Raw genomic sequence first — 23,982 nt, forward strand, 5'->3', positions numbered from 1 at the left:
ATCTGCACCCCGCGGCGCACGCTCCGCGCGGGCTGGGGGAAGCTCCGGGGCGGGGGCCTGCTGGAGCGGCTGGAGCTGCGGGCGGCGCTGCTCGCCCCCTCGGGTGCGCGCGGAGGCAGGGCTCAGCCGGGGAGGGAGAGGGGACCCGCGGGCTGCGGCTGGTGGGCGGGCCGGGGGAGGGTCCCCGCGCCGGAAAGCGCCAGGGGTGGGGGCGGGGCTGGGCCTGGCCTACCTCGAGCTCGGCGCTGCGTTCGGAGCCGAGACCCTCGCCCCCCAATCCGGCGCCACTACCAACCCGGGCCTCTCGTGGTAGCTTCACTCCCGCTAGCGCCTCATGGCCGCCAAGAAACTGGTGGTCGTTTTTGGAGCCACAGGTGAGCGAGGCACGAAGCCGGCCCCGAGCGCGCAGGGCGCGGAGGCCTAAGCGCGGCGCGGACGCGGGAGCCGGCTCTGGGGCAGGGGGGCGGGGCAGGGGGGCGGGGGAGGGTTCCGCGCAGGGGGAGGATTGCCTTGGAGTTACCTTTTAAAATATTAGCACCGTGATCCCGGCAACTCGGGAGCCCGAGGTAGAGGACTGCAAGGTGGAGACCAGCCAGGGCACCTTAGTAAGACCCTGACTCAAAATAGAAGGGTCTGGGGGTGTAGTTCAGTGGTCCAGCACCTTAGAGCAAAGTAACAGTGATGAGGGCGATGTTCCAAGCGGGCACACCCCTGTAATCCCAGTGACTCAGGAGGCTAGGGAAGAAGGATCGCCAACTTTGAGGACTGCCTGGGCAACTTAGTGAGATTCCTTTCAAAATAAAATTAAAAATTCAGTGGCAAAGTACCCCTGGGTTCGATCCCCAGTACTTGAAAAAAAAAAATTGCTCTAGATACCAAAATTAAATTTTCCCTCCCTACTGTTCCATCAGTTACCAAGTTTCTTGAGCTTTCTAACGGTATAGACTCATGCAAGTAGGTATCACTTTTTCAGTTGGTAGCATTGTATTTTGCTCGTACCTGCTTTTTTTTTATTTCATATATATTTATTTATCAAATCCTTTTGTACTTTTTTTTTTTTCCTTTTTCGGTGCTGGGGATGGATGCCAGAACCTGGTGCATGGTAGACTAGCTTAGATCACTAAGCTACATCCCCCAACCTGAGGGATGGTTTTTATTTTCTACCTTTGGTTGTTTTAATTTAATCAATTATTATCATTGTTTTACTGAGAATTGAATTCAGGGGCACCCCCAGTTGTTTTTTTTTTAATTTTTTAAAATTTTATTTTTAGGTACCAGGGATTTAAACCAGGAATGCTTTACCATATAGCCACATCCCCAGCCCTTTTTTTTGTATTTTATTTAGAGATAAGGTCTTGCTGAGTTGGTTAGGGCCTGGCTAAATGATAAGGCTGACTGTGAACTGGCAATCCTCCTGCCTCAGCCTCCCCAGCCACTGGGATTACAGGCATGCACCACCACACCGAACTCTTTTTTTTTTTTTTATTTAAAGAGAGAGAGAAAGAGAATTTTTCAGTATTTATGTTTCAGTTTTCGGTAAACACAACATCTTTATTTTATTTTTTTATGTGGTGCTGAGGATCGAACCCAGCGCCCCACGCATGCCAGGCGAGCGCGTTACTGCTTGAGCCACATCCCCAGCCCCTCTTTTTATTTTTGATACAGGGTTTGCTAAGTTCTCCAGGCTGGCCTCCAATTTGTAACCCTCTGCCACAGCCTTCCGAATAGCTATTGGGATTACAGCAGTGCACCACTATGCTAGGCAGTGATGTTTTATTCTTTAAACCAAAGGGTAGCTCATGACTATTGATGCATCATTTTATACAAGTGAAATATTCCATAGTTCAATTTTTTTAAACTTCAGTATTTATTTATTTATTGGTGCTGGGGATTGAACCCGAGACTTTGAGCTTGCTCGGCAAGTGCTCAAAATCCATAGAGACAAGTAAATTAGTAACTGGCCAAGGCTGGGGACAGAGGAATGGGGAATGATTGTTAATAAGCATGAGCTTATTTTGGGGGTGAAAAAAATGTTCTAGAATCGGATGGTGGTGATGGCTGTACAGCTCAGTGAATATACTAAACACCACTTGATAGAGGTGAATATTATAGTATTATATCTCTGTAAAGCTGTTATTTTTAATCTTTTAATGAACATCATGCATGAAAAGATTTCCTGGGTGTTTCTTGCTGTGGTAACCATTCCCTTCTGGGCTCCAATGGCAGCTCCAATGCTGTTTTGAGAACCTCCTCTCCTACTTTTTTGCCCCAGAAAGCCCAGATGGGAAGATGTGATGCTGGAGGTCTTTTTTTTTTTTTTTAATATTTATTTTTTAGGTGTAGATGGACACAACACAATGCCTTTATTTTTATGTGGTGCTGAGGATCAAACCCAGGTCCCGCCTGGGCTAGGCGAGCACTCTACCGCTGAGCCACAATCCCAGCCCAATGTGGAGGTCTTTATGAACTCTTCACAGGTGCCCAGGGGGGCTCAGTGGCCCGCACGCTTCTGGAAGATGGGATGTTCAGGGTTCGAGTGGTGACCCGGGATCCTGGGCAGAGGGCAGCAAAGGAGCTGAGGCTGCAAGGTGCTGAAGTGGTAAAAGGAGATCAGAATGACGAGGCCAGCATGGAGTCGGCCTTGACCGGGGCTCATGCCACCTTCATTGTGACCAACTACTGGGAGAACTGCAGCCAGGAGCAGGAGGTCAAGCAGGTGAGGGCAGGCAGGAGGGAGGCCAGGGTCAGGGCCAGGAGCAGCTCATCTTGGGAGCACTCTATCCTAGCTGGTCCTGGGAGGCAACTCTGACTTGCCTTTCCCCTCTTCTTCATGCTGCTGTTCAAGCTTTGATGGGGGACCAGCCTTCTGGCACAGGAACCCTTGGGGACCAACCTCATCCAGCCACAGCACACAGTGGACAAAAACAAATTCCCTGGTTGGCATTTGTTCTCAGTCAGTAATCCTGAGAAACCTGTGTGAGTCACTGTAATAAGTGATTATAATCCAGGTGGTTTAAAACCACAGAAATCTAGCTCACAGTTCTAGAAGCTAGAAGTCCAAAATCAAGGTGTCCTCCAGGTCACACTCCCTTCAAGGGCTGCAGGGAGACTCCTTCCTCACCTCTCCCAGTTTCGGGTGACTCCAGGCCATCCTGGGCTTTGGGTACATCGCTCCAGTCTCTGCCTCCATCTTCCCCTGCCTTCTGTCTCCTCTCTTCTTGTCATTTAGGGACTATCTGCTTAATCAAGGATGATCTCATCTCAAGATCCCTAACTGCAAAGATCTTTTCTCCAAATAAGGTCACCTTCACAGTTTTCCAGGGCTGCAGACATGGGCATATCTCTTTGGAGGCCACCATTTAATCCTCTCACGACCTCGTGTGGCAGGTGTCATGTTTTTCCAGTGGTTGGAATGTCTGCATCACTGGAGGTACAGCCAGTGTGTGGCAAGGCCTCAATAGAGTTAGAACCTCAGCAGCTGTGCACTTAGCAGGAGCTGCAGTACCTCCGAGGTAGACCTCAGGTATCTCCAAGGAAGTGGGCTGAGTTCCATGGACAGGATGCTCAGGCTAGCAGAGATTTGATGTGGAAGTTGAGTGGGCCTCCTCACAGCCCAACCCACATTCCCTCCCTGAGCCTGGTGGGTTGCCTGAATGATGTGGAAAGGTGACTCCAGAGCCTGGTGGTTCAGGCCTTACAATTCAGTGTTCATGGGTGTGTGCTGAGGGTAAGCATCATTCTGGAAGAGGGGGCTTCCTCTGGGATAGATGAGCCTAGCTTTTAGCCTCACAGATGTGGCAACTCTGGGATTAGAGCTAGGGTAGAAGATTGTGGTTAGGGACATGCATCTTCCTTTTAGCTTTGTGATTTCTCCTGTCCACCAGGGAAAGCTGCTGGCTGATCTGGCCAAGCGCCTGGGCCTCTGCTACGTGGTCTACAGTGGCCTGGAGAATATCAGGAAGCTGACGGCTGGGAGGCTGGCAGCAGGCCACTTTGACGGCAAAGGGGAGGTGGAGGAATACTTCCACGACATTGGCGTTCCCATGACCAGTGTGCGGCTGCCCTGCTATTTTGAGAACCTCCTCTCCTACTTTTTGCCTCAGAAAGCCCCAGATGGGAAGAGCTATCTGTTGAGTGAGTGCCCCTTCCCAAGCACAGTGAAGCAGAGTTCTGACTGTGAAGCTGCAGGTGTAGAGGAAAGCAGGCTTACTGTCAAGATTGTTCTGGGTCCAAGTCCTGGCTCCCTCACATTGGGCCTGTGACTGTTCCACAGCGACAGTGAGGAAACCAACCAGGTGGTACTGATGGGTGATTTCTCCATTGGGTGATTTTTCCAAGTAATAATAACTGCAGACAGCAGCACTGTTATTATTACCTCTTCAAAGAAAGGAAAGGGGGTTGGGAGGATGGCCCAGTGGTATGTCCTGATCCCCAGCATTGCAAAAAAAAAATTTTAAAAGGAAGGTTTGGATGGTAGGGTTCAGTTGTAGATTTCAGTGGGAACATCTGGTCTTTTTTGTGCCTGTTGGCCGGTCTGTAAATAGGGGCTCTGGCTTGGAAGGAACCTCAGGCAACCTACGTTCTGCCAGTTGGTGGTCAGATTAGAGCAGGATGCACTGGAGGCCAGAGTGGGAGGGGCCAGGTTCAGCTAGCCCCTCTTCACACTGAGTGTTAATGCCACTACCCTCATGTAAGGACATAGGCACTGCCAGGGAGCCTAGCCCACCTGGTAAGCAGAGTCTGGTGCCCGCAGTGGCCTGCTGTACCACCCTTTAGAGTTTGCAGAATTGTTGTGAGAAGTTCACTTTATCAAGGATTCTGAGTTGGACTCATCCCCTCAGGCTCCTGGGTGATTTGAAAAGGCACCACTTTTGCTGGCTGATGAAGGACCCAAGGGCTCCTGGCATCACACCTGGACACTGACTAGTGCTGATATGTGTAGGTGCCCAGTAGACTAACTCTGGGCTCTGACCATGCCAGCATGTCTCTTTACCCACCACCCCCCAGACTTGCCCATGGGTGACATCCCCATGGATGGTATGGCTGTGAGTGACCTGGGTCCTGTGGTGCTCAGCCTGCTGAAGATGCCAGAAGCATATATCGGGCAGAACATCGGACTCAGCACCTGCAGACACACTGCAGAGGAGTATGCCGCCCTGCTCACCAAGCACACGGGCAAGACTGTGCACCATGCCAAGGTGGGCTCCTCCCTTCTGGGGTGGGTGAGGTCCCAGGTCTTGCAAGGCAATTCCACAGCCTCAACAGGTCCTTCTAACTCTCAAAGGGGCCTTTTTGGGTCTAGGGAAGTAGTAGTTAGGGCTCTCCCCACTCTGAGCGAGGTAAATCTAAATCCATTGTCATGGTTAACATGTTGTGCTGTTCCTGTGTGACCAGAATGAAATTTCTGGCTATGTGTTTTGACCAAGGATACAAATTTTCATAAAGAAAGGACAGTAGAAACCTAGGCAAGGCAGGCTAAAGACACAGGGCCCACTGGGCTTCTGTAGGACGTGTTTTGAAGGGGAGCAAGTGGGGAGGATAAAAAGGCCTAACCCTGTCCCTCTTGTCCTGCCTGGGTGGGCAGGAGGCATTCCCATCTCCTCCTCTCCCCACTGACCCTCAGGCTTCCTGACCAGACCCTTGGGTGCCTTCTTTCTAATGTTTGTTGTTTGCATTACAGAAGACATTAAGAAAATATGGGAAACAATTTCTAGGACAAGTCACCCTCAGAGCAGCAATGGGGAAGTTGGGGGCCAGGTTCCCAGACTCAGTTTCAACATGTGAGCTTGGGACCTGTCCTGACCCCTGTCTGCTTCCTTATTTGTCAAATGGATATATTATAGCTTCCACCTTGTGCTGTTGTGAGGACTAAATGAAATAATTGATTTTAGGGCTTTCTTAGCAGAATGCCTAGTGCCTAGAAAATGTATATTAAGTGGCCATGTGTTATTTGTTCATTTAGACAGTGAGACTGAAGAGCTATATTCCCAGACCTTTTATTTTGAAACAAGATCTCACTAAGTTGCTGGCCTTAAACTTGTGATCCTCCTGCCTTAGCCTCCTGCATTGTTAGGATTACAGATGTGTGCCACTGCACCCAGCACCATGTATTATTTATTTATTTATTTATTTTTTAAAAAATATTTTTTTAGTTGCCAATGGATTTTTAACTTTGTATATGTGGTGCTGAGAATCGAACTTAGGGCCTCTCACATGCTAGCCAAGCACTCTACCACTGAGCCACAACCCCATTCCCACCATGTATTATTTTTTTTAAAAAGAGAGCAACAAAGGCCTGGGTTGGGCTGTTGGGTTGGCTGAGGAGGTAAGGTTCAGTTTGGGAGGGAAAGGAGAGTAGCTCTGGCTTTTAGGCATGGAAGTAATGTTGCAGACTTCTCATTTGGAAGGAGCCCAAAAGCTTTCATGAGTCAAGATCTCATGATCTTGAACAGTCTTTAAACTGACTAATCAGGTAGCTTTTGAGGAACTGTGGTTTCTAAACTTCATCTCTGAAGTAGAATGTTTTCAAGTGACCATGTGTTGAGGACCCCAGTTGGTGACCAAGAGGCTAGTAGCAGCTCTGGGTGAAGCAGGTAGGAAGACCTTAGCCCACCTGCCTCCCTGGTGTGTTGGAGGAGGCCAGATATAGTAGCCTCCCTCTGTTTCCAGACAACTCCTGAAGACTATGAGAGGCTTGGCTTTCCTGGGGCCCGTGACCTAGCCAACATGTTCCGTTTCTACTCTCTAAAACCTGACCGAAACATTGAGCTGACCCTGCAGCTCAACCCCAAGGCCCGGACGCTGGATCAGTGGCTGGAGCAGCACAAAGGGGACTTCACCCAGCTGTGACCTACCCACTTTGCAGCCCCAAGTCACGAGATGGGAGGCCCAAAGGCACAACAATTTCTTGTGCACAAAATATTTTTTTCAATAAAACCACTGTTTTCACAGATGGCTTCCAAAAGAAAAAGGCTTTGTTTTGGGGTGGCAGCTGCTAGGACACAAACAGCATGAAAATTCTAACAGGAAGCATCAAATGCTTGAGTTTGGGGCCCAGTCTCTGTCCCCCTGCAATAAAGGTAACCATGTGGGGTCTGGCTGAAGGGATCGTGGGTAACTGAAGATGGAAATGTTAAAGTTAAGGCAAGCACCGAGCTAGGGGTGTAGCTCAGTGTTACAACGTTGCCTACCATGTCAAGATCCTGTGCTCAATCCCCAGTGCTATGATAAAAACGTTTAGTCAAAGCAGGTGTGAGATGGGCTGTGATGGAGCACGCCCAATCCCAGTAGCTGAGGCAGGAAGATTGCGAGTTCAAAGCCAGTCTCATCAACATAAGAGAGACCATAAGAAGTTTATCAAGACCCTATCTCAAAGTAAAACAATTTCTAAACATATGTATGAGGATGTGGTTTGCAGCAGGGGTGGGGGTGGGGAGCCCCAATCCAGCGAGAGTGGCTGTGGATTCCCCAGGTTACCCCTTGGCTGTAGCTGAGAAACCACTGCCCCTTCACTCTTCACTCTCTAGGCTGCAGGCCATGCCCTAGACCCCTCAGAACTGTTGACTTTTGTGTGTGTGTGCTTGGAATGAATCCAGGAGTGCTTTACCATTAAATTACATCTTCAGCCCTTTTTATTTTTAGAAATAGGTTCTCACTAAATTGCTTAGGGCCTGGCTAAGTTGCTGAGGCTGGCCTTGAATTTGTGATGCTCCTGCCTCAGCTTCTAGAGTTGGCGGGATTATCTGTGTGCTCCATCATGCCTGGCCAGAACTGTGGACTTTTTAATGTAAAGTTCTATGCTTTTTATTTATTTTTCTTTTTTGCAGTGCTGGGAATGGAATTCAGGGCCTTGTGCCTGCTGGGCAAGTGCTCTACTGCCACCCCCAACCTGTGCGGGCAGCTGAACTTAAGATCGCTCGCGTGAATTTGCAGGGACACCAAATAAAACACAAACACACTTTACCTTTTCACAAGCTTCAGGACGGCTTCTCTGCTCTTGACCTCAGGCTCTCCAAAAGGGAGAGCAAGAGAAAGTCACGAGAGGCTAGCGACAGAGAGCGAGCACATTCGGAAGTGAGCTTTTATTGAGGGGACTCTTTATTCTTAGAAAGTTCTATCTAAAAAAGGCCAGAAGGGGCAGGGTTACAAGGGACACATGAGTGTAACTCAACCCTCGTGGGTAATGCCTACATCTGAAGATGCCTTTGCTCTCAGAGCTGGGACAACACCCAAGTCACCACAAATGTAGTGATTGGTCAGAGCCCCTTGCTTCAGGACTGGAAGGCATGGGTCATTCAGGGTGGCTCCCCACACTCTACTACTGAGCTACATCCCCCAGCCCTACATAAAGTGTGTGAATGGCCCCCTTATGGCCCTTAAAGAGTCAAACTTAGAAGATAAGTACAGATTTGATAAGCAGGAGTGATTGAAAATGCCTCTGTAAAGCTGTCCAGCTGCCATGGTCCATTTTCAGTGTGTCCACACTGCTGTTGGACAGGAAGGATGGTCAGTTTTGGCACAGATGGCTGGAAGATAGTTGTGCACTTTCACTGAGGGGCTCCAATGATAGGGAAGGATGCAAAGGCCAGTGAGTGGAACCAACAGGGCTGACTGTGAGGAGGGCTGGAGACAGAATCAGCAGGGGCTTGAGTGGGGATGGGGCTGAGACCAACTAGCCTAGTCTACTCTGACTGCACCTTCCCTGGCCCACCCTCCCAATATTAGCAAACACTAACCATCTACCTCTGTTCCTATTCTCAACCCCCAAAGGCTCAGTGTCCTGGAGATAACTTTTTTGTGTGTGTTAGGGATAGAACCTGGGGGGCTTTATCACAGCCACACCCCCAGCCAGTTTTTATTTATTTTGAAATTGGGTCTTGCTAAATTGCTCAGGTTGGCTTTGAACTTCTGAATCTTCTGCCTCAGCCTCCCAAGCAGCCATTTTTGTATTTAAAATACATCTTCTTGCACCCCAGCCCAACTCAAAGGCAGCAAAGAAATCTCAAAACAAAACCACATAGAAATAAACCAACCCTAATCCTGGAAGCAGCACTTAATTCTGCAGTTGTTCCAGGGCCATTTTTCAACACCATGAGGGAAGGAGGCTTCAGCACAGCAACAGTGGTGTCTCTAGCCAGAAATTCCACCTTCCTCTTTCAAAGACTCCAGACTTACACTTTCCAAGGACAGGATGTGAATTAGGCCCAGCTGACTTCTCCAGGAATAGACCTACACTTTCTTGACACTCTGTCCAACCTATCACTGCATTCCCAGGGCTTGTGTAGTAGTCCCTGGCCCACTGCACGTTCACAGCAGGAAGGCAATAAACACTGTTGAATTAAATACTGGCAAGTATCCAAGTTCACCAAATGTCACTTTTTTTTTTTTTTTTGTACTGGAGATTAAACTGAGGGGCACTTAACCACATCCTCAGCCCTTTTCTTTCTTTTACTTAAGAGACAAATCTCTGAGTTGCTTAGGGCCTCACTAAGTTGCTGAGGCTGGCTTTGAACTCTTGATTCTCCTGCGTCAGCCTCGTGAGCCGTTGGGATTACAGGCATGTGCCACCATGCCGGCACCAAACTTCTGAGCCTGCCTTATACATGACTCTTACCCCATCTCTACCCAGCTCAGGGAACAATCCCAACACCTTCCTGTTCAGCCTAGACCACTGGGGCGGGCATGAGCTGTGTGCCAGGGACCAGGTGTCTGCTGAGTGCCAGACTAGTTAAATCATGATACACATTTCTCTTTTTCAATACTAGGGTGAGCCCAAAAGGCACTCTACCACTGAGCTACCTCATAAGCACTTTTTATTTTGAGACAGGGTCTTGCTAAGTTGCTGGCCCTGAACCTGTGATTCTTCTGCAGTTACAGGTTTGAGCCACCTCTTCTGAGATAGGGTCTTGCTAAGTCATCAAGGCTAGCCTTGCAATTTCAAGACTCTTGCCTTAGCCACCTGAGTAAGCCTAAGCAGAAATTTTAGTGTTTGAAAAAACAAACAAAAACCCACCAAGACTCTTAAATCAGCCCTGTCAGTGCCCTTGATTCATTGTGTTCTGAAGGATTTGACCACACTGATGAAGCCAACTGACTCCAGTCACCCCTGCTGAGCCACATGCAGAAGGCTGTCCGAACTCAAAGAAATGACCACAATTTAGGTTTTAAATATCTTTTGCAGTAGACAATCTTATTTACATTAATACATAATCACTTTACATTCTTAAATCAGACCCTAACAAATGCTTTAATGTTGTAAATTATAAAGAGAAAAAAGGAAACTACTGAGAAGTGTTCTTCATTAACCTGCATTACGCTAGCTCTAGCTTGCGGTCCTTGAAATGCAGAAACCACAACATGCTACCAGCAGTGTCTAGGGACAGGGTGTTTGCTCTGACTGCACGGTGCGACCTTCTTGGCTGAGGTTGTGCTTTCTTCTTCAAACACATAGGAAAAGATAATGATTCTCAGCACTGAGTAATCTGAACATGCATGTAAGTGGGGAGAACCAGGCCCCTGGGCTGACATGGCCTTTTGAGGTAAGGCTTTTTGAGTTACCTCAGTGAGCCAGGTCTGCCCAGCAGAGCTACAGCTGCCATGGCTCAGAACGGCAGGAGGCCCTCCACTCCCATTGCCCAGACAGCGGGACAAACCTCCAGGATCCTTTGGCCTTTCAGTGTGGCTGCCCAGGCCCCCAGCACCCACTTTCCAGCGGCTTGGTACCTTGAGGAATTAAAAACCAACTCCAAAAGGAGTGACTGATGTCTCTGCAGAGGCTGTTGGCGGAGGACGGTTCCTGGGGAAGCCAACCTGTCAAGAAGGACTCATTCTGGGACCTCTGGAGGTTTGCTGTGAGAGAAATTAATCACTTCACAACTTGGTACAGTTTAAGGCTTCATTTTTAAGCTGTGAGCATGGCCTTTAATTCTTTTAACTAACTACGATTTCCACATTTGATTCCAGATTTGAGTTTTAGTACTGCAAGAAGAGTCCAACTGCCTTATCCTGCCCGAGCCAAAAGAGGCAATTCACCTACCCATGGACAGGAAACTTCCACTAGCCCCTGGATGCTACATTTTACTGTCCAGGGGCTGTCCACTGTGGCCTTTCCTGTAGAGGGGGTGTCACATGGTTTTGCTGTTGCCAGGCAGTCCTGAGGGCTCTGTAGGCCAGGTCTCAGGGCTGCTGTTCAGGAATCCTCCCATCTCTGAGGTGCCTTGGCCACCAGAAGAGGCTGCTGCTCCTGGCCTAGTTTCCAGTGGACCGTTTTCCTAAGCCAGGGAGACAAACAGTTACATGTCAGATGCCAGAACACATCCCTGTGGGAGAGCTTTCATTCACCTTTGGGAAGAGGCTGTGCAGACAGGGTCAAAAGTCCTTAGCACCAGGGATAAGCATAAAAGTCTCTGTGTCCAGAGACACTGCAAGTGCTATGCCTACAGCAGCCCCCAGGTTTGCACAGTGCTGCACTGCCCAGGAAGGATGGGCGGCCATGAAGCGTGTGTGTGGGGGGGGAGCGGGGAGTAGAGGAGATCTGAGTTCTAGGCCTGGCTCCACCACAAGTTGTCCTCTGTGACCATGGACAAGCTGGTCCTACCACTATGGGACAGAGAACCCCTGGGAACTGGTGTAGGAGCATCATGAGGCAGCCTCCCCAAACACAAGCTCTCCAGTAGAGTCTGAACTGAGTTCAAACCCAAGAGGCTGGCTGCTGCAGCCTGGCTCAGCCCTGTACTGAGTGGCTGCCACACTCTGCTCCCATGGGTGGAGAGGCTGCTAGATTAACCATGCCTCCAAGTGGTATGATGTTGGTTAAAGTGAGAGAAAACAGTGATTAGTTCATAGAGGGAAACAAAGGGAAGGGACCTCACAAGTTTTCCTACCTCGGCTGGGATATCAGGAGGTAAACATTTTCTTAAGTTTGGAAAGGAATCCCTCGTCCTCCCCAGCCTCACTCCTAGCCTTGCTTCCTGCGGAGCTATCCATGGTCCTGCCACCTGGGCACAAACAGCAGAAAGAACCGGGGTCAAGGGCACACACCTCCAGGTGTCACATCCCAGACTCCCACCTACCCACACCTGGCTGCCAGGGGCCTGGCACTTGAGAAACGTCCAAGCACCACCTCTAGAAGAGTGGGGACCACTCCCAAGCTGGCAAGGGCTGTCTCAACTGGTCAAGCTACAGTTTACTTACACACATTGCAGTCTTTAGGATAAGCTTATAGGTAAATTTAGATGGGCAAAAAAACAACAGGGACACAGAGAGGGTAGGTGGTCTACCCAAGGACACAGAGCCAGCTAACAGGAAGTAGAGCTCAGTTCAAACCCAAGCTTCCTATCTCCAAAGCTTAGGCTCTTAACCATCTATCCAACTGGCCAGAAGGCAAGTAATACCAAGAAAAAATCCTATTTCTAGGACTACTGAACCAGGTTCCATACTGTGCATGTATGCCAAAACACACCCCCTAGCAGTGAGGGGCCCACTGCCACACTGATCCCTCTGATGTATACATTTCATTTCATCTATCACAACACCTGTAGGGAGTCTATGTCTCCCCAAGCAACCACCTCACACCTAGTACCTATAACCCCCGCTGCTCTGGAGAAAAGGCAGTTGGGCTGATGTTTCTTTAGGTCCCAGGCCAGGACTCCCAAGGAGGTGCTGCAAAGATGTGTTACTTTAAGGATCTATAAGGTCTCAATAGCCCGAGTGTTCTAACTGCAGGGCATATTCTCACTGTGCCAACAGAGTGAAAATGGTCAGTCCCCAAGAGCTTAGTCTGAATGAAACAAGGCCTTGGAATGAGAAGCCCATAGCTCAGAGTGACAGTCCCCAAGCAGGGGTAGAGCAGGGTCCCTAGGGTACAGGAAAAACAGTGGGACCAAGGATCATTCCTCTGACCTAGCATGTTCTCAAAGCTCATGTGCGTCCTCAGAGAAGGAATGGGGACCCAAGCAACACACTGAGATGTAGGCAACTGTCAAAACTACTGGGGCCACGTCCAAGTTTAAGAGCTGCACATTGAGGACCTGGCTCTGTACAGCACACAGCATGCCTCAGAAGCTGCCTTGAGGTCAAGAAGCCAAGTGAGGCCTCTCTCAGTTCTTCCCATCCCCTTCTTACAAAATGGATTCTAACACAATGTATCCACAAACCACAAGTTTTACTCCTATGCCTCCCAAGACAAGGGCAAACAGGATTTTTTAAATTTTGTTAATGTCCTTGGTAAGTGAAGAGCAAATCCTGGTGTGCGATAAGAGTGTGGCAAATTATGAACTGTTGCTGATGGAGCTTCTCGTATATGTGCTAGGTATTATGCCAGAGGCTTTACCCACATGACCTCATGCAAACACACACAGCAACCCTGAAGTAGCTCTTAACTACTATTATCTCCTGCTTACAGATGATGAAACTGAAGTTCAAAGAGGTAATGATTTACCTAAATCTTCACAGTTACTGACAACAGAGCTGGGATATGGATTATCTGATATCCGGACTCAAGCTCTTAACTAATCAAGTGGGGCACAAAAACACTCAGCAACTGCTGTCACCCACTTTCCTTGTCCCCTGGGTGAAAAGGATAACAGTTAGGGGACTCTTTTCTTAAACCAAGGAGACAGTTACATTTCTGATGCCAAAACACATCCCTGCGGGAGAGCTTTCATTAATCCCTGGAAAATGGCTATGCAGAGAAGGTCAAGAGCCCCAGCACTAGGGATGAGCACAAACATCCCTGTGTTCAGAGACACTGCAGTGTTCCAGTGCTATGCCCATAGCAGCCCCCAGGTTTGCACAGTGCTGCACTGCCCAGGCAGGATGGGCAGTGGGACAAGAAATAGCTTGTGCTCCATGGTCACAGCTGTACTTGAGCCACAGTGGTCAAGATCTGGGAGAGCTAGAACAAGTACCTGGTTAGCTGGTTAGTGGCACAAAGAGCACGCACACACACACACACACACACACACACACACACACACACACACAAGCCACACAACAAAAACCAAGCCAGGTATGGTGGCACATATGTGTAATCCACTGATTTAGACTGTGAGGTAGGAGGACTTCAAGTTCAAGGCCAGCCTTGGCAATTTAATGAGAACCTATAAAAAATAAAAAGGACTAGGGATGTAGCTTAGTGGTAGACTGCTTGCCTGGCACTCAGGTGGCCGCAGGTTCAATTCGTCATAACAAAACAAAAAGACATTGGGGCTGGGGATGTGGCTCAAGAGGTAGCGTGCTCGCCTGCCATGCGTGCGGCCCGGGTTTGATCCTCAGCACCACATACCAACAAAGATGTTGTGTCCGCCGAGAACTAAAAAATAAATATTAAAAAAAATTCTCTCTCTCTCTCTCTCTCCTCTCTCACTCTCTCTCTAAAAAAAAAAAAAAAAAAAAAAAAAGAATACAAACAACAATAAACATTGGCGAAGATGTGGGAGAAAAGGTACATTCATACATTGTTGGTGGGATTGCAAATTGGTACAACTATTCTGTCTGGAAAGCAGTATGGAGATTTCTTGGAAAACTTGGAATGGAACCACCATTTGACCCAGTTATCCCACTCCTCAGTCTATATCCAAAGGATTTAAAATCAGTAAACTACAGTGATGCTGCCACAACAATGTTTACAGCAGCTTGATTCACAGTAGCAAAACTGTGGAACCAACCTAGGTGCCTTTCAATAGATGAAGGATAAAGAAACTGTAATATATATACACAATGGAATATTACTCAGCATTAAAGAGAATAAAATTGGCATTTGCAGGTAAATGGATGGAGTTTGAGAATATCATGCTAATAAGTGAAGTAAGTCAATCCCAAAAAACCAAAGGCCAAATGTTTTCTCTGATGAGCTGATGCTGATCCATAATACGGGGTGGGGGACATGGGAAGAATGGAGAAACTTTGGATAGGGCAAAGGGGAGTATGGGGAGGGGAGAGGGCATGAGGGTAGGAAAGATGGTGGAATGAGATGGACATCATTACCCTGGCATATGTACGACTGCACAAAATGGTATGACTCTACATCATGTATAACCAGAGAAATAAAAAGTTTTGCTCCATCTGTGTACAATGAATCGAAACACATTCTACTGTCATGTATAAAAAAACAAATTAAAAAAAACCTAAAAAAAGGCCCCAAAATTATTTTTAGTTGTCCGTGGACTTTTTTTATTTATATGCAGTACTAAGAATTGAATCCAGCCTCACACATGCAAGTCAAGTGCTCTACCACTGAGCTACAACCCCAGCCCCAATTCTAAATTCTTAAGTGCCTTTTGCAAAATTATGGCTGGGAGCCAAAGTTCCCATTGGAATGCATCTCTGAAAATGACAATAGAAGTGAATAGAAAGAGTCTGTCATCCCAGCAGCTGAGGAGGCTGAGACAGAAGGATCATGAGTTCAAAGCCAGCCTCAGCAAAAGCAAGGTGCTAAGCAACTCAGTGAGATCTTGTCTCTAAATAAAATACAAAATAGGGCTATGGTTGTAGTTCATTGGGCAAGTGCTCCAATTTCAATCCCTGGTACTCTCCCCTAAAAAAAGAAGTGAGTAGAAATAAATATAATTTGGTATACCCATTTCACTTTATAAGCAACTTTTCAGAGGTTAAACAAAACTCAGCAAAATTAATGTCATCAAGAATCTCGAGGGCTGGGGTTGTAGCTCAGTGGTAGAGCGCTTGCCTTGCACGGTGAGACATTGGGTTTGATTCTTAGCACCACAAAAAATAAATAAAGAAAGGTATTGTGTCCATCTACAACTGGAAAAAAAAAAAAAGAATCTCAAAAAGAAGAGTTGACATCTGTCACACAGGAGGCTCCAAATAAATCCTGGTAGAATGAGGGAACTGGCCATCAGGGCTAGGAACCACAAAAATAACGAAGTTTCCAAGGACACTCACAAACAAACTACATAATCAACTCTCAAGCTATCGGGAGATTTAAAACAAGTGGGAGCCACTAAATTCCCAATAATTTTTTTCCTTTCTTTTTAGTCCTGGGGATTGGATCCAGGGTTATTTTAACACTGAGCTACATCCCCAGCCCTTGTTTTTTTATTTTGAGACAGGGTTTTACTAAGCTGCTGAGGCTGGTCTTGAACTTGCAATTCTCCTACTTCACCTTCCTGAGTAGCTGGGATTACAAGGATGTGTCATTGCTCCTAGCTTAATACCCAACATTGTAACATGTTAAAACACCAATACCACCAAGGCCATACCTAGCCAACCGTGAGGCCTCTTGTTGGCAGGAGAGAAGGAGGACAACTGGGTACAGAACAAATGTCACATACCACACAACTACAGGAACATGTAGGTTTAAGGAAGAAGCCAGAGGTGCATACCAGAGTTTTGTAGAATAACCAGTCCCACTTTTTTATTAGTTCAGGAAATATAACAAGCCAGGCACAGTGGTACATGCTTATAATACCTGCTACTCAGTGGCTGAAGCAATTTAGTGAAACCCTGTCTAAAAAAAGGGAAAAAAAAAAAAAAAGGCTGGGGATCTAGCTTAGTGCTTGCCTAGCCCAACCCTCCACTTCACTGGTAAATCTGCTCCCAGCTCTGAACATTTGAGTTCTGGGAACTCCATCCAGGATCCAGACAAAAACTGATGCAATGAGGAAGAAACATGCATAGTCTGAGCCACTGACCTTGTGGGCACAGCCTATCCTGACCTGACCTGAGTCCCAATCAATCAAGGTCCCCAACCCCCATAAGAAGAGGGACAGCAGCTGTGGGTGCCATTGCTGAAGCTCTGACTGGCAAATATGCTCTCTCTCTTTTTTAATACTTTGTATAATGAACTATATTTAAACAATATAATGACATGGTTACATTACTCATACATACAGCCACATACGCAAAAGATTAAATAAACCAAATCTGCAAAGAAGTTTCAGTTTACTTGAATTAAGTTGGATTGAGATAATTTGTGACACTAATTTGAAACATTCCTGTTTGTACTGATTTCTAATCTCATTTCTATAAAACATCTGAACTTTTTTTCTTTGAAATAGTCTAGTATCAAATATGCTCTCTTAAACCACCAACATTCAACAAAACTGCCAATGGCAGGATCTCTGCATTCAGTGTGACATATTTATTCCCTGCCAAATGAATTCAAAGTTACCCTGCTCTAAAAGAAAGACTGAACTCCGACTTCAGTTTTTCCTGCCCTGTGGTTACTGTTGTTTACAAGACATTCTGGAATCCCGGTGAAGTATTCTAGCCCAGAAAAGCACAAATCTGTTCTATTTGTCTTTTTATTTTACTTTTTTTTTTTTTTTTTTTTATATAAGCACTCTACTGACTAAGCTATATTCTCAGCCCTGATCTGTAATCTTTTTTTTTTTTAATATTTTATTTACATTTTAGTTTTTGGCAGATACAACATCTTTGTTTGTATGTGGTGCTGAGGATCGAACCCAGGCTGCACGCATGCCAGGGAACGCTACCGCTTGAGCCATATCCCCAGCCCCTTTATTTTACTTTTGGGGTGCTAGGGTTTGAACCCAGGGGCACTTTATCACTAAGTTGCATCCCATCCCCTTTAAAAAAATTTTTAAAATTTTACTGATGCTTTAACCCAAGAGTACTTTACCACTGAACTACATCTCCAGCCCTTTTCATTTTTATTTTTTATTTTGAGGCAGGGTCTTAGTTGCCCAGGCTGACCTGGAACTTTTGATCCTCATGCCTTAGCTTCCATAATGGCTGGAATGATAGGTGGTGTGCACCACCTTGCCTGGCTCATCTGTTCCTTAACACTGTTGTGAGAAACTTTCATGGAAGGATGTGCCCAAGGTCACAAGGCAAGTGGCAGAACCAATCCTAGAACTCAGAATACCAGCTCTGAGACACACAGAGCTGCCCGGGACAGGAAACACTCCAGTGCTGTCCTCAGCACACAAACACAGAGAAAGGAAGAGGCCACAAGTCCGCTCCAGCTATTTCTACCCACAGCTCCCCTTTTTCAACAGAGCTTTTTAGGGGCTTCATGAAGACCCAAGTGGAAACCCAAACATGCTGCCTATCCAACCTCTAAGGGATTCAGAGGCCCCCTCATGTCTGCACCTCCAGACCCCTTACCAGTGCTTGTGTGGGTGACACCATTTACTGTCCCCTCCACATCTGTCTCGTCCTCAGCATAGCTCAAGATGAGGCTCTGCTGCCGGCTCGTCAGCCTCCTGTGGACCAAGCACAGTAAACATCTCTTAGGACACACATGCAGCCACATTCCCTCACAGCATGTAAGAAACGTGGGACCCAGACCCAAACCGGACACCTGAGCTAGTGATGAGATCCTGGCTCCTATGAAGCTCAAAGCTCTTACAAAGAAGAGCTCCTAAAATACCCTAAGTTCTTTATAAATAACTGTCACAGCAGCTATGACAGACACAATTTGCTAGGGGCAAAGAAGGGCTTATAAGTGTGTGTATGAAACAGGTAAGAAATTATCTAATTCATCTCAGAAAAAAGAATGAGGGCCAGAAGAGCAGATGGGCATACCCTGCCCTGGGTGCCCACAGCAATACAGCAAGTGCTAAGCATCTCTTATGTGTCATTCGACAAGGTGGACTCATTACATCCAATTTGCAGATGGGGAAAGTGCGTTGGACACATCTGACTTCATGGAGACATGACCAATAAGCCAAAAGCATATGGGGCATCTGAGCTGCTGGGGCAGGACCTGGCAGGTGAAAGGCTCAGCAGGCACCTGCTTGGTAGATGAGTGATGGACAAGCGTTTGTGGGGCTGGTAGGTAACTATGGTCTATTTAGGGTGCTTACTTTGGAACTCGGATCTTGACATGAATGTAGTGGTCACCATAGCCATAGCTATTAATCCGGGGGATTCCTTTCCCAGTCATGCGAATCTTCTGGTCTGTCTGAATCCCAGGGGGAATCTACAGAGAAAAGAAAGTGGTGGTGCTCCCTGGTTCCTGCTGCCCAAGAGTAAACCTTTTCACTACACAAAGGCCATCTTGAAAGGACTCCTTGCACTTGGGTTACTGGAGCAAGCCTGTGATCACCTGGAAACTGACTGAACTGGGTCCATGAGGCACAGCCTACAACCAGGACTTGGGGGCAGTTCTGGGTGGTAAGCAAGAGTGTGAGGCCTGGGAAGAGAAAAAGCCAACACAGGACGCAAGGCTGGGTTTATACTTCCCTGGCCCTCTATGAGCTGGATGCCAATGGACACTATCTCCATGGGCAAGTCACTCTAAAGTCCCCCACACCCAGAGATTAAAGAAGGTCCTAGGTAAATAAAGACAATAGTGGGACCTGGAGGAAGGGGTAAGGGGTGTGGGTGAGCATAGGAAGCTATCATTGTATGTGTGACTGAAATCAGAAGTGGCCAAGGAGAAGAAATGTAGCCCCAGAGGCATTTGCTCTTGTTGCCAGACATTGAAGGAAACAGCAAAGAGCACCTACTGCAATGATACACTTCTTTTTCAATATTTTTTTGTCAATGGACCTTTTTTGTCAATGGTGCTGAGAATCAAACCCAGTGCCTTATGCCACATGCTAGGCAAGCACTCTACTACTGAGCCTCAACCCCAGCCCACAATGATACACTTCTGCATCATAGGTGCACTCAGTTCCTGAGACCCACTGAACAACAGAGAAGGGGAAGCCAGCCAGGACCTGCTCTCCAGAGTTTTCCAGTCACTGCCTGGCCTGTGACTCTCACTCAAGGAACAGCCCAAAGCTCCTAGTGCCCATCTCCAAACCAGAATCCACAATATGCCGGAGGGTCACAGGTATCAGGATGCATATCAACCATTTCCCAATTCAGAATAAAGAGCAAAAAAATACCAGATGGCAAAGACATCTCTGTATCATCTTACCGTCACATTGATTGTCTCATATAGGCCCTGGGCTCTGGCAGTCCCCCCCAGAATAGCTTGAGCTATAGAAATAAAGAGGTCGGAGTGGATGTCTGCGCCGTCCCTCCGGAACACAGGGCTCTTCTGCACCTAAGGCCAAACACAAGATGAGGTGACCACTGAAGAAATCCTGCCCGAGGCTAGACATCAGCACATGTCTCACAGAGCCTGCACTTACAGCACAATATCAAGAGAAAGACCTGTACTCAACAATGCTGCAGACCCCGACCTCCACAATCACACATGGTGGGGGAACATCTGAACTTCCTTAGTCCATTGTTTCATTGTGAAGGGAAATAAGAACATGAGGTTGGCTTTTTTTTTCTTTTTTTTTTTAAAGAGAGAGTGAGAGAGGGGGGAGAGAGGGAGGGAGGGAGGGAGGGAGGGAGAGAGAGAGAGAGAGAGAGAGAATTTTTAATATTTATTTTTTAGTTCTCGGCGGACACAACATCTTTGTTGGTATGTGGTGCTGAGGATGGAACCCGGGCCGCACGCATGCCAGGCGAGCGCGCTACCGCTTGAGCCACATCCCCAGCCCAGAGGTTGGCTTTTTTTAAACTTCATTTTATCCATTTATTAGTTTATTTATTTAATGTGATGCTGAGGATTGAACCCAGGGCCTCACACAGGCTAGACAAGTGCTCTACTACTGAGACACAACCCCAGCCCATGAGGTTGCTTTTTGAACATTTTTTAAAATGGTATGGAGAAATACAGACTAATACATCTGCAAAGGTGAACATAACTTGATAAATGCTGCCTCCGAGACAGACTGGCAGCACTAGAGTTGATTCCATTTTATAAATACCATCTCGCATCTCAAAGACATTCTCTGCCATCAATAGTGTCTTTTTTTTTTTTTTTTTTTTAGCTTGCAGCACTGGGCATTGAACACCGGGTCGCTCTACCACTGACTACATCCCAGCCCTTTTTATTTTTTATTCTGAGATAGGTTTCCCTAAGTTGCTGGGCTGGCCTCAAACTCGTGATCCTCCCACCTTTGCCTCCCAGGTATGTGCCTGGGATATCAGGTATGTGCCACCACACCTGGCAATGATTCCTTATTCTCTTCTTTCCCTCTATTATTAGATAGGAATACAAGCTGAATTCTATACCAAACTTTTTTTTTTTTACACACTGGCTTCCAGCTTTCTGCCTTCATCTTTGATTTCATAGTCTAAAAGATTTACCCTTTACATTATTTTTACTTGTTTTTCTTTTCTGTGGTGCTGAAGATTAAACCTAGGGCTTTGCATATGCTAGTGTGCTTTTATTGTTGTTTTTTTGCGGGAGTACCGGGGATTGAACTCAGGGGCACTTGACCACTGAGCCACATCCTTAGTCCTGTTCTCTATTTTATTTAGAGACTGGGTCTCATTGAATTGCTTTGTGCCTTGCTTTTGGTAAGGCTGGCTTTGAAATCGCAATCTTCCTGCCTCAGCCTCCCAAGCTGCTAGGATTATAGGCACGCATCACCAGGCCCAGCCTGTTTTTTTTTTTTCCTGCTGGGGATTGAACCCAGGGCTTGTGCATGGAGGCAAACACTCTACCAACTGAGCTACATCCCCTGTCCTTTTTTATTTCACTTGTTTATTTTTATTTTTTTTTTAATGTGGTGCTGAGGATCGAACCCAGGGTCTCGCACCTTCCAGGCAAGCGCTCTACCGCTGAGCCACAATCCCAGCCCCCCCAGTCCCTTTTTTTTGAGACAGAGTCTCACCATGTTGCCAGGCTGGCCCCAAACACTCAGCCTTAAGCAATCCTTCTGCCCTGTCCTACTTCAATAGCTGGCAGTATAGGCATGCAGCACCATGCCTGACTGCCTTTGTTTTAAATTATGAAATACAACTAGAAAAAGGAAAAACAAATAATACAGCAAACACAGTGTACCCACAACCTGGCTCTGAGAACAAAACATGACAAATGAAATCAAACAGTCGCTGCTCCTCAGTAAACCAATAACCTAATTTGGAACTGCCATTCCAGCCAGCATGCGTTTACTTCTGCTGTGCATTTCCATGTCCTAAATAAATATAATCTGTCTTGTCTTGAAAACTCTATATCCTGTGTTCCCCAGGCTATCGGGACCTGCTTCCCTGTCATGGGTAACGAGGCATCTTATGGTCACTTGTGACTCTCATTCTCTCCTCTGGAGGGCTCAGTAGTATCTCTGTGACACAGCAGGGTGCAGTGTCCATTCTCTGATTTAATGACAGCAAGTGTCTTCCTATGCAAACAAGACCATCATCTGCTACATTTGCCTGTTGTTTTTCTGAGGTCCACATTTAGGAATGTGATTAGTGATAAAGGTATTACTTTCTTTAAATGTTTCTTTACCTGAGAAAACCACAGCATGCCCACATATGTAACAGTACATAAAACTGTACCTTGGGACTGGGGATACAGCTCAGTGGCAGAGCATGTGCCTAGTGAAGCCTTGGGTTTAATTTCTTATGCCACACCATAATTAACTAATTAAAACCATACAAAATGGTCAAATGAATTAAACAGACACTTCTCAAAAGAAGAAATACAAACGGGGGCCGGGATTATGGCTCAGTGGTAGAGCACTTGCTTAGCATGTACATAAATATAAAATATTATATATATATATATATAAAAGAAGAAATACAAATGGCCAACAAATACATGAAACAATGTTCAATATCATTAGCAGGGCTGGGGATGTGGCTCAAGCGGCAGCACGCTCGCCTGGCATGCGCGCGGCCCGGGTTCGATCCTCAGCACCACATACAAATAAAGATGTTGTGTCCACCGAGAACTAAAAAATAAATATTAAAAATTCTCTCTCTCTCTCTCTCTCTCTCTCTCTCTCTCCTCTCTCACTCTCTCTTTAAAAAAAAATATCATTAGCAATTAGGAAAATGCAAATCAAAATTACACTGAGATTTCATCTCACACAAGTGAGAATGGCAGTCATCAAGAATACAAACAAAAATGCTGGATAGGACATGGAGAATAGGAACACTTTTACACTGGTGTCGGGATTGTAAATTAGTACAATCACTATGGAAATCAGTATGGAGGTTCTCCAAAAGACTAGGCATGGAACCACCATATGACCCAGGTACACCCTTCCTCTATATTTTTTTTTTTTTAAGAGAGAGTGAGAGAGGGAGAGAGAGAAAGAGATAGAGAATTTTAATATTTATTTTTTTTTTAGTTATCGGCGGACACAACATCCTTGTTTGTATGTGGTGCTGAGAATCGAACCCGGGCGGCACGCATGCCAGGCAAGCGCGCTACCACTTGAGCCACATCCCCAGCCCCCTTCCTCTATATTTATCATAAAGAATTAAAGTCATCAAACCACAATGATACATGCATACCCGTGTTTAAAAAGCACAAATGACAATAGTCCAACTATGGAACCAGACTATATACTCATCAATGGATAAATGGATAAAGAAAATGCAGTATATATACATGACAGTTTTATTCACACTTAGAGAAAAATTAAATTATGTCATTTGCTGGAAAATGGATAAAACTTGAGAACATTATGTTAAGCAACATAAACCAAACAACATATGTTTTTTACCATATGTGGAAGCTAGAAAGGAAAAAGGAAAAGAAAGGTGGCGGGATCTCATGAAAATCAAAGGGAGATCAATAGATATGAGGAGGGAGAAGGAAAGTGCTGACAACTGATCATACTGTTATGTTGTATACATGTAACAACAAATCCCATAATTATGCACAATTATAATGCACCAATAAAAATATGAAAAAAATTTAAAAATTTAAAAAAGGGCTGGAGTCATAGCTCAGTGGTAGAGTGCTTGCCTAGCATGTGTGAGGCACTGGGTTCGATTCTCAGCACTGCATTTTCCTAATTGCTAATGATATTGAACATTGTTTCATGTATTTGTTGGCCATTTGTATTTCTTCTTCTTCATTCATATATATATATTTAGTTGTGGATGGACACAATACCTTTATTTAATTGTTTTTATGTGGTTCCGGGGATTGAACCCAGTGCCTCATGCATGCTAGGCAACTGCTTTACCACTGAGCCATAATCCCGGCCCCCATTTGTATTTCTTCTTTTGAGAGGTGTCTGTTTAATT

General features: G+C 46.3%; 2 protein-coding genes across 6 annotated transcripts in view; one reads left to right on the forward strand and one right to left on the reverse strand.

Moving 5' to 3' along the window:
* Nucleotides 1–14,858, forward strand: NMRAL1 (NmrA like redox sensor 1). 3 transcript variants are annotated; one of them, XM_081296771.1, is made up of 5 exons: nt 1–374; nt 2,478–2,716; nt 3,885–4,134; nt 5,008–5,218; nt 14,401–14,858. In XM_081296771.1, exons 1-5 carry the CDS (start codon nt 335–337, stop codon nt 14,636–14,638), a joined length of 978 nt encoding a protein of 325 aa, XP_081152897.1. In that variant the 5' UTR covers nt 1–334; the 3' UTR covers nt 14,639–14,858. The 3 variants fall into 3 exon arrangements, with proteins under 3 accessions (XP_081152897.1, XP_081152899.1, XP_081152898.1); XM_081296773.1 differs by lacking the exon at nt 14,401–14,858 and adding an exon at nt 7,827–10,017 and having other exon boundaries at nt 3–374; nt 5,008–5,198; XM_081296772.1 differs by lacking the exon at nt 14,401–14,858 and adding an exon at nt 6,670–7,007 and having other exon boundaries at nt 4–374; nt 5,008–5,198.
* DNAJA3 (DnaJ heat shock protein family (Hsp40) member A3) overlaps nt 10,913–23,982 on the reverse strand; it is a 27,604-nt gene continuing 14,534 nt past the window's right edge. Inside the window, exons 8-12 of one of the 3 annotated variants that reach the window (XM_081296741.1) lie at nt 19,853–19,981; nt 18,792–18,907; nt 18,091–18,188; nt 11,883–11,996; nt 10,913–11,270 (exon numbers count right to left, since the gene is read on the reverse strand). In XM_081296741.1, the coding sequence (XP_081152867.1) occupies nt 11,896–11,996; nt 18,091–18,188; nt 18,792–18,907; nt 19,853–19,981 (444 nt within the window). In that variant the 3' untranslated portion in view covers nt 10,913–11,270; nt 11,883–11,895. Of the gene's footprint in view, nt 11,271–11,882; nt 11,997–16,429; nt 16,469–18,090; nt 18,189–18,791; nt 18,908–19,852; nt 19,982–23,982 lie in introns of all 3 variants that reach the window. The other 2 variants (XM_081296742.1, XM_081296743.1) reach the window with 2 other exon arrangements.

This window comes from Spermophilus citellus, assembly GCF_964194105.1.
Source record: "Spermophilus citellus genome assembly, chromosome: 6".
Taxonomy (NCBI): Eukaryota; Metazoa; Chordata; class Mammalia; order Rodentia; family Sciuridae; genus Spermophilus; species Spermophilus citellus.

Excerpts from the sequence above, each read along its gene's own strand:
- NMRAL1 (XM_081296771.1), top strand. The coding sequence starts at position 335 with ATGGCCGCCAAGAAACTGGTGGTCGTTTTTGGAGCCACAG. Across the intron at positions 375-2,477 it reads GGTCGTTTTTGGAGCCACAG|GTGCCCAGGGGGGCTCAGTG; the intron begins GTGAGCGAGGCA and ends AACTCTTCACAG. Across the intron at positions 4,135-5,007 it reads TGGGAAGAGCTATCTGTTGA|ACTTGCCCATGGGTGACATC; the intron begins GTGAGTGCCCCT and ends ACCACCCCCCAG.